This window comes from Seriola aureovittata, chromosome 24 (assembly GCF_021018895.1).
Source record: "Seriola aureovittata isolate HTS-2021-v1 ecotype China chromosome 24, ASM2101889v1, whole genome shotgun sequence".
Lineage (NCBI taxonomy): Eukaryota > Metazoa > Chordata > Actinopteri > Carangiformes > Carangidae > Seriola > Seriola aureovittata.
Genome location: NC_079387.1, coordinates 6705851 through 6719508, shown reverse-complemented (window position 1 = coordinate 6719508; position 13658 = coordinate 6705851). Strand labels below are relative to the sequence as shown.

Sequence of the window (13658 nt, the reverse complement as noted above, 5' to 3'; positions counted from 1 at the left end):
TATTGGGGGGAACTGGAAAGCAGGCTGGGGGAAAATGGGAGAATTTATGACAGCCAGTGCTCAAGATTAATTCACTTTTTAATTACAGGGAAGTACATAGGTATTGCCTGTCGAGTAGTTAGATTTAAAGCTAAGACAAACAGCAAGCGATGCTTGCTGAGAATGCAGTATATGGAAGAAGGTTTATGAATCAATAGTACATTTTTCCTCAAGTTGCCGGCATGTATATTAGGTTCTCAGGCATATTCATGTTCGGTGGAGAATTGAGAGATTTGCCCTCTGCCTGTTGTTTAACTCCCTTATTTCTTTCTTTACCTTGAATAAATTTGCCCTATAAACTGCCAATTTGACTATTCTGTACACCAATCCCGTCATGAATTTTTGTTACATCATTTCCATTCTGTCAGTTTTGAATTCAGTTGGTTTTCTGTTGTTTTCATGCTGCAGGAATACAATTTTCCTGCAGAGAAAAAAAAGCTTTCCAAAATGTTAATGTGTTTAGTAGTCAGTGCGAAAGCAGAACTCTGCATGTAAACACAGTTTAGTGCTCCTGAGAGTGGGATAAATGTCTATTTTCACACCTGAAACACTCTAAAGATGAGCCATTAGGGTCTTTAAAGGTAGCGATGATGGGGGAATCAAGAAAAAGATGGGTTGAATAATTTTTTAGAGAAGTAATGATGCCAACATAGTAATAATCACGTTTGTCACTTTGTCACTTTGAGGTAAAAATGGATTTTTCACAGTGTGTTGTATGTGTAATTTGGTCTGCTGCACTTTAACTTCCATCAAAAGCAGCCTATCTATTTCATGTGAAATGTTGGATTTCATGTGAAGAATCTTAATCGTCCAGAATGTTTAAGCTGCATGAAGTTCAACATCACACCTGCCGCCTTGTCATCGTCCATGAAGACCAGCTGGCATTTACGCCTCAGTTACAAGTCACATTTGCTCAACATTGATGCCTGATGCTGTAAAGGACAACTCTCAATCATGTAATTTCATGTGCATAAGATAATTTAGGCACTTATTTGACCTCATACATTTCTCTTGTTATTCCTTGCATTTCTAACTATCATTCTGTTGAAAATAACCATCTTAATCAAGCAATGTTTTCTTTAATATCACTAAACATCCACAATCCATTTTAAATGTGAAAACATCTGTTTGAAACAATTTGAGCAAAGTCAACTGAAGACCATGTCTGAAATAACTCTGGCTGGCAATATCGAAACCATACATTGAAATGATTTCTTGAGATATAAGCAGTGGGTAAGCCAGGATGGCGATCAGTCAGATGCATGCACGTTAACCCCGCCTGCCTTCCTCCTTCAGCCTCCATCACTAAACATCTTCACGCCCAAGCAGTGACCCGAACTGCCCCCGATGCACACACACAGCAAACAGCAGCAAGTTTTCCGCCGTCTCTTGTCAGCTCACTCTCCCACTCTATCTACTACAAAACAGTTTTCATAAACCCCCGCCCCAAGCTTTCTTGCAACTCCACTTCTTTTCCACTAGCATCTCCTTCCTCTCTGACTCAACCTCAACTCCTCCCCTCTGGGATATTTTAGGCCAGGCGGCTTGAAATATACCCCCCTCCTCCTCCCACCCTTCTTATCTTCGAGCAAATAACACATTTCTAAGTCGGGTGGCCCCCGCTGCGGAAAAAGGTGAGTAATGAGTACTGGCCTCTCTAATTAACAAGCAACTCTTTCCAGGCCTTGCATATTTAGTTGCACATGATCCGTGTGTTGACAGTTTTTGTACAACAGTGCAAATGTTTACAGTGGCTCAGGGTTCAAAAAGAGTATACATCTGATTCAAAAAGACATCTCATTACAGCAAAAAGTCTCAGTGTACCACATATGACCATTGTGAGTAATTATGTAGAGTCGTTCACTAGAGAGTGAAATCGCTGTAGCTATTTCCAATACTGGCAGTTATATGATTTATGCCATTTCCCCTGAATGTATTGTCCCACCCTGTGAGCCCTCGCATATTCAATTGTTTTGATGGATCTTCTAAAACAACACCTTTTTCAATGGGGAAATACTCTATACCCTTATTATGTTCTGTTCCTGCAGGGTTCCTATATTGGTTTTTTTCAACAAGTATCCTTGGAGAGTGTTGCAGTGTCATTCCTTTAGGGTTCATTTTTTTCCAATAGTATATTTTGCAGTGCTTTCAAATATCACCATTTCAGCACGGGAAGTCTCCCAATGTATATAGCTCATTTTTAACAAGCAGCATCCTCTTTCAGATAAAAGATTTATCTTTTGCACCTCAAAAATATCCATCATCACAAGTGGCTGCAACTCAACAAAGAACACAGAGGTTCAGTTACATTTCGTCTTTAGAATTGGCAAGACAGGATTTGATCTATGTGGTGTGATAGCTGGTGCAAGACATGGTGCGTGCAGCATTTCAGACATGGTATTTTCAGTTATAGTGACTGAAAATACCATGTGCATAGAAGTGTATAGAAGTGTTTCAGCGGCAGTTCTATAGGTGAAATCAATGAGCAAAGTCAGGGATGATTTTCCAGACATTGAGATATTACCAAGTGTCAATGAAAGCACGGTGCAACAGCGATGTGCAGAAGGCCACATCAGTGTTGCAATAGATAGGAACAACTTCCACATCTGCCAGCTAAGAACAAGAAAATGAGGCCACAGTCTGCACACCATCACCACAGTCAGATGTTGAGGAGAAGAAAATATGACGTTGTATGGTAAATTTTGTTGCAATGTATGTATACAGTAGGCAGTCGATGAATTCTGCATTGTTAACATGCTTGTGGTGGGAATGTTATAGTCTTTAGTGCCACATTAGGCCCCTCAAAGGCAACTGATCAGTGTTTGAAAGCCACATCTTACCCATAATGTTGCAGGCCACATTTGTGGTCACTGTAAGTGGATACTTGCAGCAGTATAATCTGCAGTGTCACAAAGAACTCATCATCACAGGGTGACTAAGGGGAAGGCGTTCATTGAACACATTCATATTTTGTGTGGAAGCTGAGCTGAACGAATCAGTTTACAGATGATGAACGTGAACGTGAGTGAGCCACTCACATTTTACGACAGTTTTACGGCACACTGCATGACGTCTCCATAGACACGGGGCTGATGATGGATGGGTAGAAGGAGGTTCTGTTGAAAAAGAATAGCGGCCTATTTATTTAAAAATTAAAAATAAAATAAAAAAGAACAAATGAACATGAACTAGTTCATTTTCATCTGTATGAACTGAACTTTGAACTAGTTCGTTTTAAGTGTGAACTGGCACAATAGCTGCATGAGAGCTGAAGGCAATAGGTCCAGCCAGTGATTGTAGTCCGACATGTAATACTGCTGTCGCAAAAAATTGGGGGCATGAAAAATTAGATGATTTTCTCAATAGAAACCTGAAATAATGGAGAAATCTAAACCCAGATCTCCACTATGTTCATTGTTGTTCCCTGTTTTCCTCTTACGGTTCAGGGCAACAGCTGTAAGGTCCTCCCGCTAAAATAACAATTATTTTGCCAGAACTATAGAACGTAACTCCCACACAGCACCATCACAGACAACAACAGCAGCATTGTTCTCACCAACACTGAACTGTCCTGTACATCTGACTGATCTGCACATTTTGTGCATTCAGTGTTATTCATGAAGTCTGTCTGCTGAAAGTAAATTGTGCACGTTCTGCTGTGTGGTAGTTAAAACACTTTTCCTTCCGTTTGGCGTCACATTAAGAATTTACAATGGCATTTTTCCAGTCTATTGACCTGTTTATTTAGCCATGAAAAGAAAAGTGCACAATAAAATCCTATGAGTACTTGATGACAGCCTGTCAAAAATACAATATACTTCCAAAAACAGCACAATAAATACAGAATGTAGTAATGAGCAATTACTCCTTGTATTTTATTCCAGCAGTTCACTCAAGTATTATTCCCTGATAGTGTTTTCATTTTTGTTTAACCTGTTTTTGATTGTCAGGGTGAGTTATTTTATTTACCAGTAGAAACTATATTTGACTATATCTGAGTGTCTGAATGACGTCAGTTTTATGGTTACCTGGAATCTTGATCCATTTGTCCCCTCTGCCCTGAGGAGGCCTGTTTCTTTTTCTTAACTTTAACAGTCCCTGACAGCTGCTGACAAACCTTCTCATCTCCCCTCAGCTTCATTTCAGGTGGAGGACGTTCTTGCCAACTTATCCAGCACATTAAAGTCATGCACTGTCTTTTAGATTCACTTTAATGACATTTTCTGAAATTCTATTTGTGGAAAAAGACACTTTTAAAGATCGTATTTTATCCTTTTTTAGATGCAGTGATGAGTCAACAGTTTAATCATTTCAGCTCATTCATATATAGTTCTTTCCCTTTGATTTTACCGTTCCTCATCGCTCAGCTGCAAATATTTCTTCAACTTGTTGGACAATAAATAGAAAACAAAACCGCATTTGACAACATTTGATCTCTTTTTCAAACAAATAAGGAATAAGGTGTATAAGGTTAGACAAAATATGTTCCAGTCTGGTTTTATCAAGACTGGATTACCAACTGAGCAACTGCCCTTTGGCTTCAGACCCTCAGGGGCCAAACAACCCCATTGTCACTCTCAGTCAATGGGGCCCAGCACAAAATTGGCCCAAATTTCCCTCAGATTAATACAGCCATGGATGTCATTGATCAAATGTGTGTACTCATGATAATTCGCTTTTCATCATCAGTTTCTTATGAACAAGGTTCACAATATCAAAAATGTTTTATGCACGTAGAAATGATCACTTTATTAACATGTCGTCTTCTCAAGTCACTTATTGTGATTTATGTTTAAGTAGGAAAATCTTCAGGCAGGTTTTCACATCAATCCAATTGTCATTAATGATCTGAAGAATGTGAACCAGAGACATAAAGGGGTGAATTTGTTACTTGGGAGATGGTTGTGCCAAAAGAAGATGAGGAATTTTTTTTCTTCTGCATGTGTATGACTAACAAGGTTTGCCTCTCAAGTTTCTCTAAAACTGCTTTCATTTATTTTCTCCCTTGGAACTCACGCTGCATCTTTCCTTTAACGATCTCACGCTCACAAACACATGCTATTACACACACAGACACACACACTACTCCTCTTAATCTATGTCTGCTGAAGTGGGCTTTAATGAGGTGTGAACAGAGGACCACAACCCTCTCCCTCCTTTTTCATCTTCCCTCTCTCTCACCCCTGAGAGCAACAGACAGACAGAGCGACAAAGACTTACAGCAAGCGGCAAACAGATAGGGGTGGAGGGAGAGAAGGCGATGGTAGAGTTAATGGGAGAGAACGAGGTCTTTTTTCTATTTCATTACTCCATCCCCCCATCCATCATCATGTGATCACAACGAGAGCAGATCACAGGGCCTGTGAGGGACACTTTAAAGATTTTCTCCGTAGCTGATACCAACATCAGGCTTTTCAATGTTTATGTGTGCAGGAATGCGTGTGCGTAAGTGTGTGTAATGTGCTTATACTGTTTGTGTGTAGGGAAGTGGGTCAGGCTGGATGTGTTTCTAGCCCCTCAGCGAAAAGCCTGCCCACTCCCACTCATAATAACCCACCACAGAATTATGGTTTTGTAGTTGAAGACCAGCCAGATTCACTAATGCATCTCAAATTTGTGTGTCTGTGTGTGAATGTGTGTTTGCATGCCTTCTAGCATGGTGGGATCCCACTGACGAACAACATATCAGCAGCGTGCCCTTGATTTGGATGAAGGGCAGTATCTCTGCTAGAATTAAACAGCATTCTCATGCTTTGTTACCTTTAGCTTTAAACTTGCACCACACTTTCCCAACATCAACCTCATGTTCGCTGAGCTTATTAAAAATACACCACAACTTTGATTACCTTCCAGGTTTGGGATTTCACCTTCATCTGGCTCAGCACAACCTGCGAGTCAAAATAATAATTCACATCTGAAAGAGAGAGAGAGTCTCTGTATTCTCGAGACCTGTCCGCACGACTGTTTTTTAAATAGAAAAACATCCATCTTCTCTGCTTAAATTGCAAAGTGAGGTTACCACAGTCAACAGCATGTCATGTCCCTGTAATCGAGATACAATAGAGAGATCCTGTTTGCTCAGATGTAATTCTGGAAATGGGAACTACCACAGGCAATGGACATAGGAGACTAAGCCCTCAGCTGAAACAGTAGATAACTCAGCAACAGTGTTTTCCCTCTGGCCTTGATAGAATCTCCCATTTACACTGGCCCACACCGACAGACTGGTTATGGAGAATCCCAATGGGGCTATGTTATGAGTATTTGGAGAACTACAATAGATGTGCATAATATTATATGGGTATTATATGAGGAAAAACATGGCATCCTTAAGTCAGTCTTGAGTTGCTACAGCAGACCGTGTGTTACTATATGATATGACAACAGTAACAATACTCACATGCCCAAATGTACATTGGAACAGGTTCTGGTAATCTTTGAAATCTTTGCCCTGAGGTCATCCCTTTGTAATTTGTTGGAAAAATTCACAGCACATGTTGTGAAAAATGCATCGTAAATGTCCTGCTAACATGAGACTCTTTAAGTGCTCATACGGCCATGTGATTGTTGTTGTAAGACAGATTTTAAAAATGAGATCCTATCATTTAATGCTAACATAACGTTTGGAAAAAGTGCAAATAGCAAAGAAATATCAAATCACTGTAGGGTTTTTTTCAAATATAGTGACATTAGAAATGACAAAAAACAACAAAAGGTAAGATCACTATAGAGTCACTAAACCCATATCTAGATTTTGATATGTTCTTTCTCTGACCTCAGAACAGGACCTTGGTTACATGATATCGAGCTATCGAGATATTCAAGCTAGTGTGTGACCTTGCTGGTAGAATATTATATATATATATATATATATATATATATATTCACACATACTGTACTGGGTTTAAACCTAAGTCTAAATTTTGTGTTCACTTTCATATCAAGTCGCAGAGACCAGTAGATTTGGTAAACATAAATGTGCTGTGTGCAGCTGTGTTGTATTAATAACACATGACTAGATTTCTGGGTATGATGAGTGCAGTTAGTGCTAGTACAGAAGCAGCTGTAAAGCTTTCAGGTTATTTCCAACCTGTGCTGCATTTTCTATTTTCCTGTTTATAACATCCTGGCAATTGATTGTGTAACTTCATTCACCATTATGTTTTCCTACATCAAGCTGATACTCGAGGCAGTTGCTAGGGGTTCCTCTCTATAATGCATAACAATTGGCCAATGAAATCTCAGATAGTTCAAAAGAAGAGGTGATTAAAATGTTGATTTAACATATTAACCCTTTATAGTGCTGCAGTTATACAGAATCGGAGTGGATCTTATGGATTTGGGTAAATTATCACAATTATTATATTTTATATATTTCAGTATCATCTTATGAAATTGAAGTGATCTGTTTTCTTATTTTATCATTAATGCAACTGCAAAATGTATAATTTCAGTCTTACTTGCTCAGTATAAGCAACGAGCTGTGGCTCCAGGTTTGATGTTTGTATCCGTAGCTGAGTTCTCTTTTCATGTTACTATAAATACACGCAGCTATATCCCTTCCTGTGCACCATTTTCTCCCTTTAGATTCTCTGTCTCATATAAGACAAACCATCGGTGGAAAAACTCGTTTTTCTTTTCATGTCATAATGAAACAAAATAATCTAAGCATATTTCATCGAGCAAAAGGTAATTAAGGTAATGAGATTTCTTTATACAGCATTGAAACATGCCAGGCACAAGGAAAGGCATAATTCGCTGTGGTTAATTTTTGAATTTGTAATTAATGAGCTCACATAGGCATTTATTTTCTGATATCAGCCCACTCCTCATCAAATTGCATGATCCTTTATTTGCGACCATGTCATGATTTTGTCTGTCAATTGATTGGACATCAGAACAATGGAGAGGTTTTTCATAAACAGTGAGTGAGTGGACACCAGAGTTGGCACCAGCAGGAAACTAAATGCAACTTATCTTCACACTATATATGTTCCCTCCATTTTTGTTTATTTTAATCTCACCAGTACCATTTGACATTTTCAGATGATGTGCTCATCAGACTTGTCCGCTTGGAAAGTCTGCACACGGTTAACATTTATCGCAGTGTTTCTCTGATATGTTGCTTTTAAAAATGGTTTGTTTTTCTGCAAAGATACAACAGTCTTCCACTGAAGACTTCCACTGATTACATAGACTGTATAGTAATTTTTGTTTCTTCATTGCAAGTTGAGACTCAAAATTTGTCATTAAAATGTCTGGTGAATTGACCTGACATGGTCCTCTAGCAATGAATTGTGTAAATTATGACTCTTGTATGTCAGGGACAAAGTCTGAAGTAGTGTAATGCTGAGCTACAAAACCTGCTATGGAGGAGTGACGGTAAATAGATGAGTCAACAGAGCGTTACTTTGACACCGCTGTTCACAGGCCATTTCTTATCAGCAGTAATGTTTGTCTCTTTTAATCATGACTGATGATCTTTCCCTAACCTCAACCAAGTTGCCTAAGCTTAATCAAACCTGAGCCATAGGTGGTAGCAGAAGAAGAAAATGGTCAAATGGCATTCTGCCATTTACTATCATTTGGAGGACTTACCAATAAATATAAATCTTCATACAATCTTTATAACTGATGATATTAATGAGGAGCCTTCATATACACCAGAGATTTTGCAACATGATACCCAAGCAAAATATATTTCAGCTGTAGATGAAAAATAGTATTTTGGCCGATTAAGTTCACTATCAAGGAGAAGAATACCAGAATATAGAAATGGAGAATCCATTGATCTGCAGTTATTGGGATGACAACTAACCAGAAGGCTTTTTTTTAGCAAAACAGCCGATATCAACATATAGCTGCATGCTAACTCTCTCTGCTGTGGTGAGTTATATCACCACATCAGTGAAGTGTATAGAGGATCCAGTTCAGTGTCAACTTATAAAATCTTCCTTCATTCTGTCGCTCCTCACTAAAACTCGCCCATTTTTTTAAGGTCAGCTCCACAATCACCAATCCAGTCAAACCACAAGTCATTTGTACCGAAACAGGCGCTATCCCTCAGAGAATTTCTAAGCGTGCAGAGAAAGAAAACCTTTCTGATTCCACTTTGAAGACTAGAACCAATTAGGGAATCATTATAATGAGGAGCCTCTAAGTGCACATCTTTTGTTACTCAGCAGCTGTCTAATTGGTGTTGGTGTATTTCAAAGGGAGATGGGACGAAAACTGTTCTAAAGTAACTGTGATACATTTTTAAAGTAGCAACTCTCTCATGGCTGACTTTTTGACAATATATATCACATGGCTTTTTGTTATTATGCTAGCATTCATGGTTTTCCAAGAAACACCCATTTTCCAGTCATACTTGCTGTACACAGCTGAAAATACTGAATCTCCCACAGCAGATCTCAACCTTCCCATGCTGTGAATGATTTTTACCTAAGGATGTAATATAAATTCAGACACGATTCAGTAGTTACACAGCTACTGTATATACAGCACATTTTGTACTGTAGTCCACATCCATGCCGTATCATGACTTACACATTCATTTATACAAGGAACGAAAAGCATTAGTATTGTGTATTTATTGATGTTTAAAGCTTTGGATTGATCGATTGATAATTCTGATTCATAGTAACTCATCCAATTTTTCTCTGTCCACTCTTCAAATATTAAATTTGCGTGTATTTGTTCCCGTTTTAATGCAGCTTTTATTGTGGTCTTAAATGAATAAATCATACTCCCACTGTCCATGGGGGAGAAAGATATGGAATTCAATGTGCTCTTTCTTTCTTTCTGTTTGTCTTTTCACAGCCCCACTAACAGACAAGCCGCCAAAAATCCTTTTCCCCTCAGAGAGCCAAATGAGCATCATAGAGATGGCAATAGGTAAGAAAATGTTTCTTTCCCCACACTGATTGTTTTTTTACTGTCTGTCGATGGAGCGTGTGGTGTCATACTTGTGGCATATGCCTGCTCGTCACAATGGCATTGCTTCAGATTTCTAGATTAGTCGATCAAAGCCAATTCCCCAGAAGTCTTGTTCTACTTAACAGCTATATGTCAGTTTCTTCCTTCCTCCCTTGGGGTCAAATGGAATTAGTGAATAATTTTAATGGGTTTCTGGTTCATTCTGTAAATCTTTTATTTACCACAACTGTAGAGAGATCTAGGCCTTTATCTGAAACCTCTCCGTTTCTCTATTCCACATTTTTATACAGTATTTTATCATATTCAGTAAGAAGATCTTTTCCCATTTTAATATTTCATTGATGCTGTTTGCTCAACATTTCCTCCATGTTTACCTTGTCGTTTTGATAAATTCAGGAAAGTTACCAATCTAATCTATCAGTACAACAGCAGTAATGTCATTCTCACCGAACTCTCACAGCTATGTGTTTTTTTTTAACAGAAATACTGTTTTCATGCACGAATTAAAGCAAATCAATCCTATTTTGATGTTTTTCCCCCTCGCTGGTGAGCTACTTTCAGTGAAACTCCTGTACAAATGTTTTACATAAAAACCTTCCAGCAGCTCAAGTTGCATTCTCCCTCCTGTTTCTGCCAGTGTTAAGTGTCATTGGCAGTCACTCAATACTGATTGAAAGAACAGCAAAGTAGAAAAGATTGCAAATTATTAGTGACTGAAAACAGTATTTCAATTAGAAAGAGAAAGCAGCCAATCAGTACGTCTGCGTGTCAGTGTAGAATGAGTATACTGAGGAATTCTTGCTGCGGAAATGTACATTATGCTGGATTTACGATATCAGCCAAGATATTGTATTTTTCTTGTAAGGAACCAGTTTATGGTGCTTACAGTGTGATACTCCAAATATTTGATACCAAGGCATTTTAAGACAAAGCCTAACAATGATTATAATAAACTAACTACTTTAAGAAACTGCTATTTAACAAACCTGCTGACACTCATTGCTTCTCTAAGACTTTGACTATTAGAATGACAGTTTTCAGGTTGAGAGGTTCAGTTGATCGAAAAGAACATATCTTCACCTTTGCTTCTGCTGGTAACTAACCATGCAGACAGTTTTGCATTTAATTTACACAGGTATTTAAATATGTGTCAGACATTTCTGCCTCCACCCTAGAACATTAGGGAATGAAATGTAATTTGTTGTGTAAGCAACCCTTTAAAGTGTCTTATGCTATCACAAATATTTATCTCACCTTGTTATAGAGCATGTTGTAATGTTTTGATCTCTATTATTTTCCTATACAATATATTTATGTTTGGTTGCAGCACAGATCTGACTTGAAGTGACCAAAAATTTTCAGTATAAAACTTTCAGTTAGGTTTGTTCATTCTCTGTGCCCCTTTCTGAATGGACCTGGAGTTTTCATCATGGTAGAAGAAAAACAGGATGAGTCACTGGTCACATGTGTTTATGAAAAAGAAAGTGATTCAGTGGGTATGAAAGCCATGTTTTCTGCTTTTTCTCCTCCTATCGTATGGAGTGCCTCTTCATTTTATTTGTGCTCATCACATCTATCTTGGTTATCTTGTGCAGCATGAATGCAGCTTGTGTTTGTTCAGCTGTAATGAGGCACTAATGAATCAAAGTGGTACTTCTGAGAAACCATGCACGATCTTTCTTCACATTATCTTTAAATTCATAATCTTAGCATCGCCTCAAATGATCGCCTCCAATTGTGCCTCATGTGGCTGCCACAGAACAGTAGCCTTTCGTTTGCCTTACCAGCTTTTGAAGCACAGGGACTCCTGGGAAAATTCCCGCTTTGTGCCTTATTGGGCGAAAGCTCAGCTGTTGGTGGAAGGGAAAATGGGTCATGATGGAGGCTTCCTTTGAAGTAAATTTGTCATGGGCGATGAACACAACTGGCTTGCAGAGGTAAATGGTGGCAATCAGAAAATAGGCGCAAATCATTGTAGCTTTGAATTGATGATGGATAAAAGCCTCTCCAGCTTTTTCCATGTGATTAAGTGTTTCATAGCGGATGATAGTGATTCAGTGTCTGTTCCCTGATGGCTGATCAAAACAGGCAATACATTTCCAAAGAAAGAAAGAATATGTACCTCCTTTCTTGTTTTTGAACTCTGTATTTTTTACACTCTTTCAGGTGTTTCAAGTTTTTTAGCTCCCTAGACCTTCATACCCTCGGCTAACTGTATCAGATATAATTTTCAACTTGATTTAGATTTTCAGTGAAGGATTAGCCAGAACTGTTTTTATGCTCCACATATGCACCCATTGATATTCTACACAGAGTCAGTAGCACTGTGTACATAATACATGAATACATATTTGATTATTTGCCTGTACAAGCCCCTGTCACTTCCTCTCAGTGTTGGACCAGCATGCCTTTGTCATCCACAGAGAGCCCAGTCAAACACTGTGTATCCTTTTAGGGTTGTGGCAGCTTTGGCAGAATTTTAATATTCAGTCTCCCATGAAATATAGAAGCGTAAATGGCTTCAGCTGACAGTTAATTGGGCAGGTGAGAGGGAGAAAGCAAGAGGAGTGGGGAAAGGCAAATGTGGAGAGACACTTTTCAAGCTCTTGTTGCGCAACTCGAGGGATGAACAGAGAGAACAGAGGGATCTGTAAATGGGGGGCCCCAATTAATCAGAGCGCATTTTTTGTCCGTGGCCCGCTCCCTTTTTTGTCTCCTAATGGATGTGGTTCTTCAGTTATAATTGATTAAATTTAAAATGCTTGATTAAAACATGTTGTGTAAATGCTCTCCTTAGCCCTCGGCAGGCATGTCTTTCCACTGCTTTCACTGTGGGACAGATCAGATACAGTTTGAGTCTGTAATTCAGTCTGACAGTTCAATGCACACTGCTTTCATTCTGTCTTGTGCAGATGTAGAATAATTGACTGCAGTCTAGCCAAGCAGACTAACTGCAGTGCAAGTCTGTTTCTAGTAGACTGCTAATGCGTACGATTTGTAAACACTAAATACTTTGACAACGGGGTGATTAATTTCCTTAATGCATGAACATGTTTGTGTTTTCCCTGTTGAGTGAATGTGCAAAAAACTGCTCTTGTCACTTCTGTGCTCTTGAATCCGATCCAACCAGAGATTCAAACCAGCTTCCAAAAAGAAACCTGCGTCCTTTATTCTGCTGCTGGTGCCAGGTTTGATTTGTTATAATGCTGTTTTCAAGGCAGAGCTGACATGTCACTTGCGGCCTCTCTTGCCTACCTATCCTGACATTTTATTTTGGGTTAGATTGAATTTACGACCATGGTGGCGCCCTGTTTGTGATGTTCATTCTGGGAATACCCAGCAAGTTCCCCTGTGATCTTGATTGGCTGTTAAAACTTCAAGTTCTTTCAACTGCCTCCTTCCTCGGGATATCACACTTCATCCCCTGACACCTGACATTACGACACCATAGCCAGTTTTGTGAAATTGCAGCAGTGATGGTTTCTGCACCTCTTTGCTGAATTCCTCCACAATTCACATTTAAGCTCACGCATGAATGCTCGACTTCCATCCAACTTTGGATATTGTTCTGCATCACCAATATGTGATATTCAATGAGTGAATTGTTTTATGTCAGAGTAATTGAATTTATTCACTTCTTCCAAAAACTGCCTTGTCTTCTTGCACCTCAGTTAATGATT

General features: G+C 38.9%; 1 protein-coding gene across 2 annotated transcripts in view; it reads left to right on the top strand.

Moving 5' to 3' along the window:
- Positions 1 to 13658, top strand: part of LOC130165508 (interleukin-1 receptor accessory protein-like 1) — a 225910-nt gene that overhangs the window by 127028 nt on the left and 85224 nt on the right. For both annotated transcript variants that reach the window (XM_056370836.1, XM_056370835.1), the window contains exon 6: positions 9862 to 9936. In XM_056370836.1, the coding sequence (XP_056226811.1) occupies positions 9862 to 9936 (75 nt within the window). The remainder of the gene's footprint in view (positions 1 to 9861; positions 9937 to 13658) is intronic.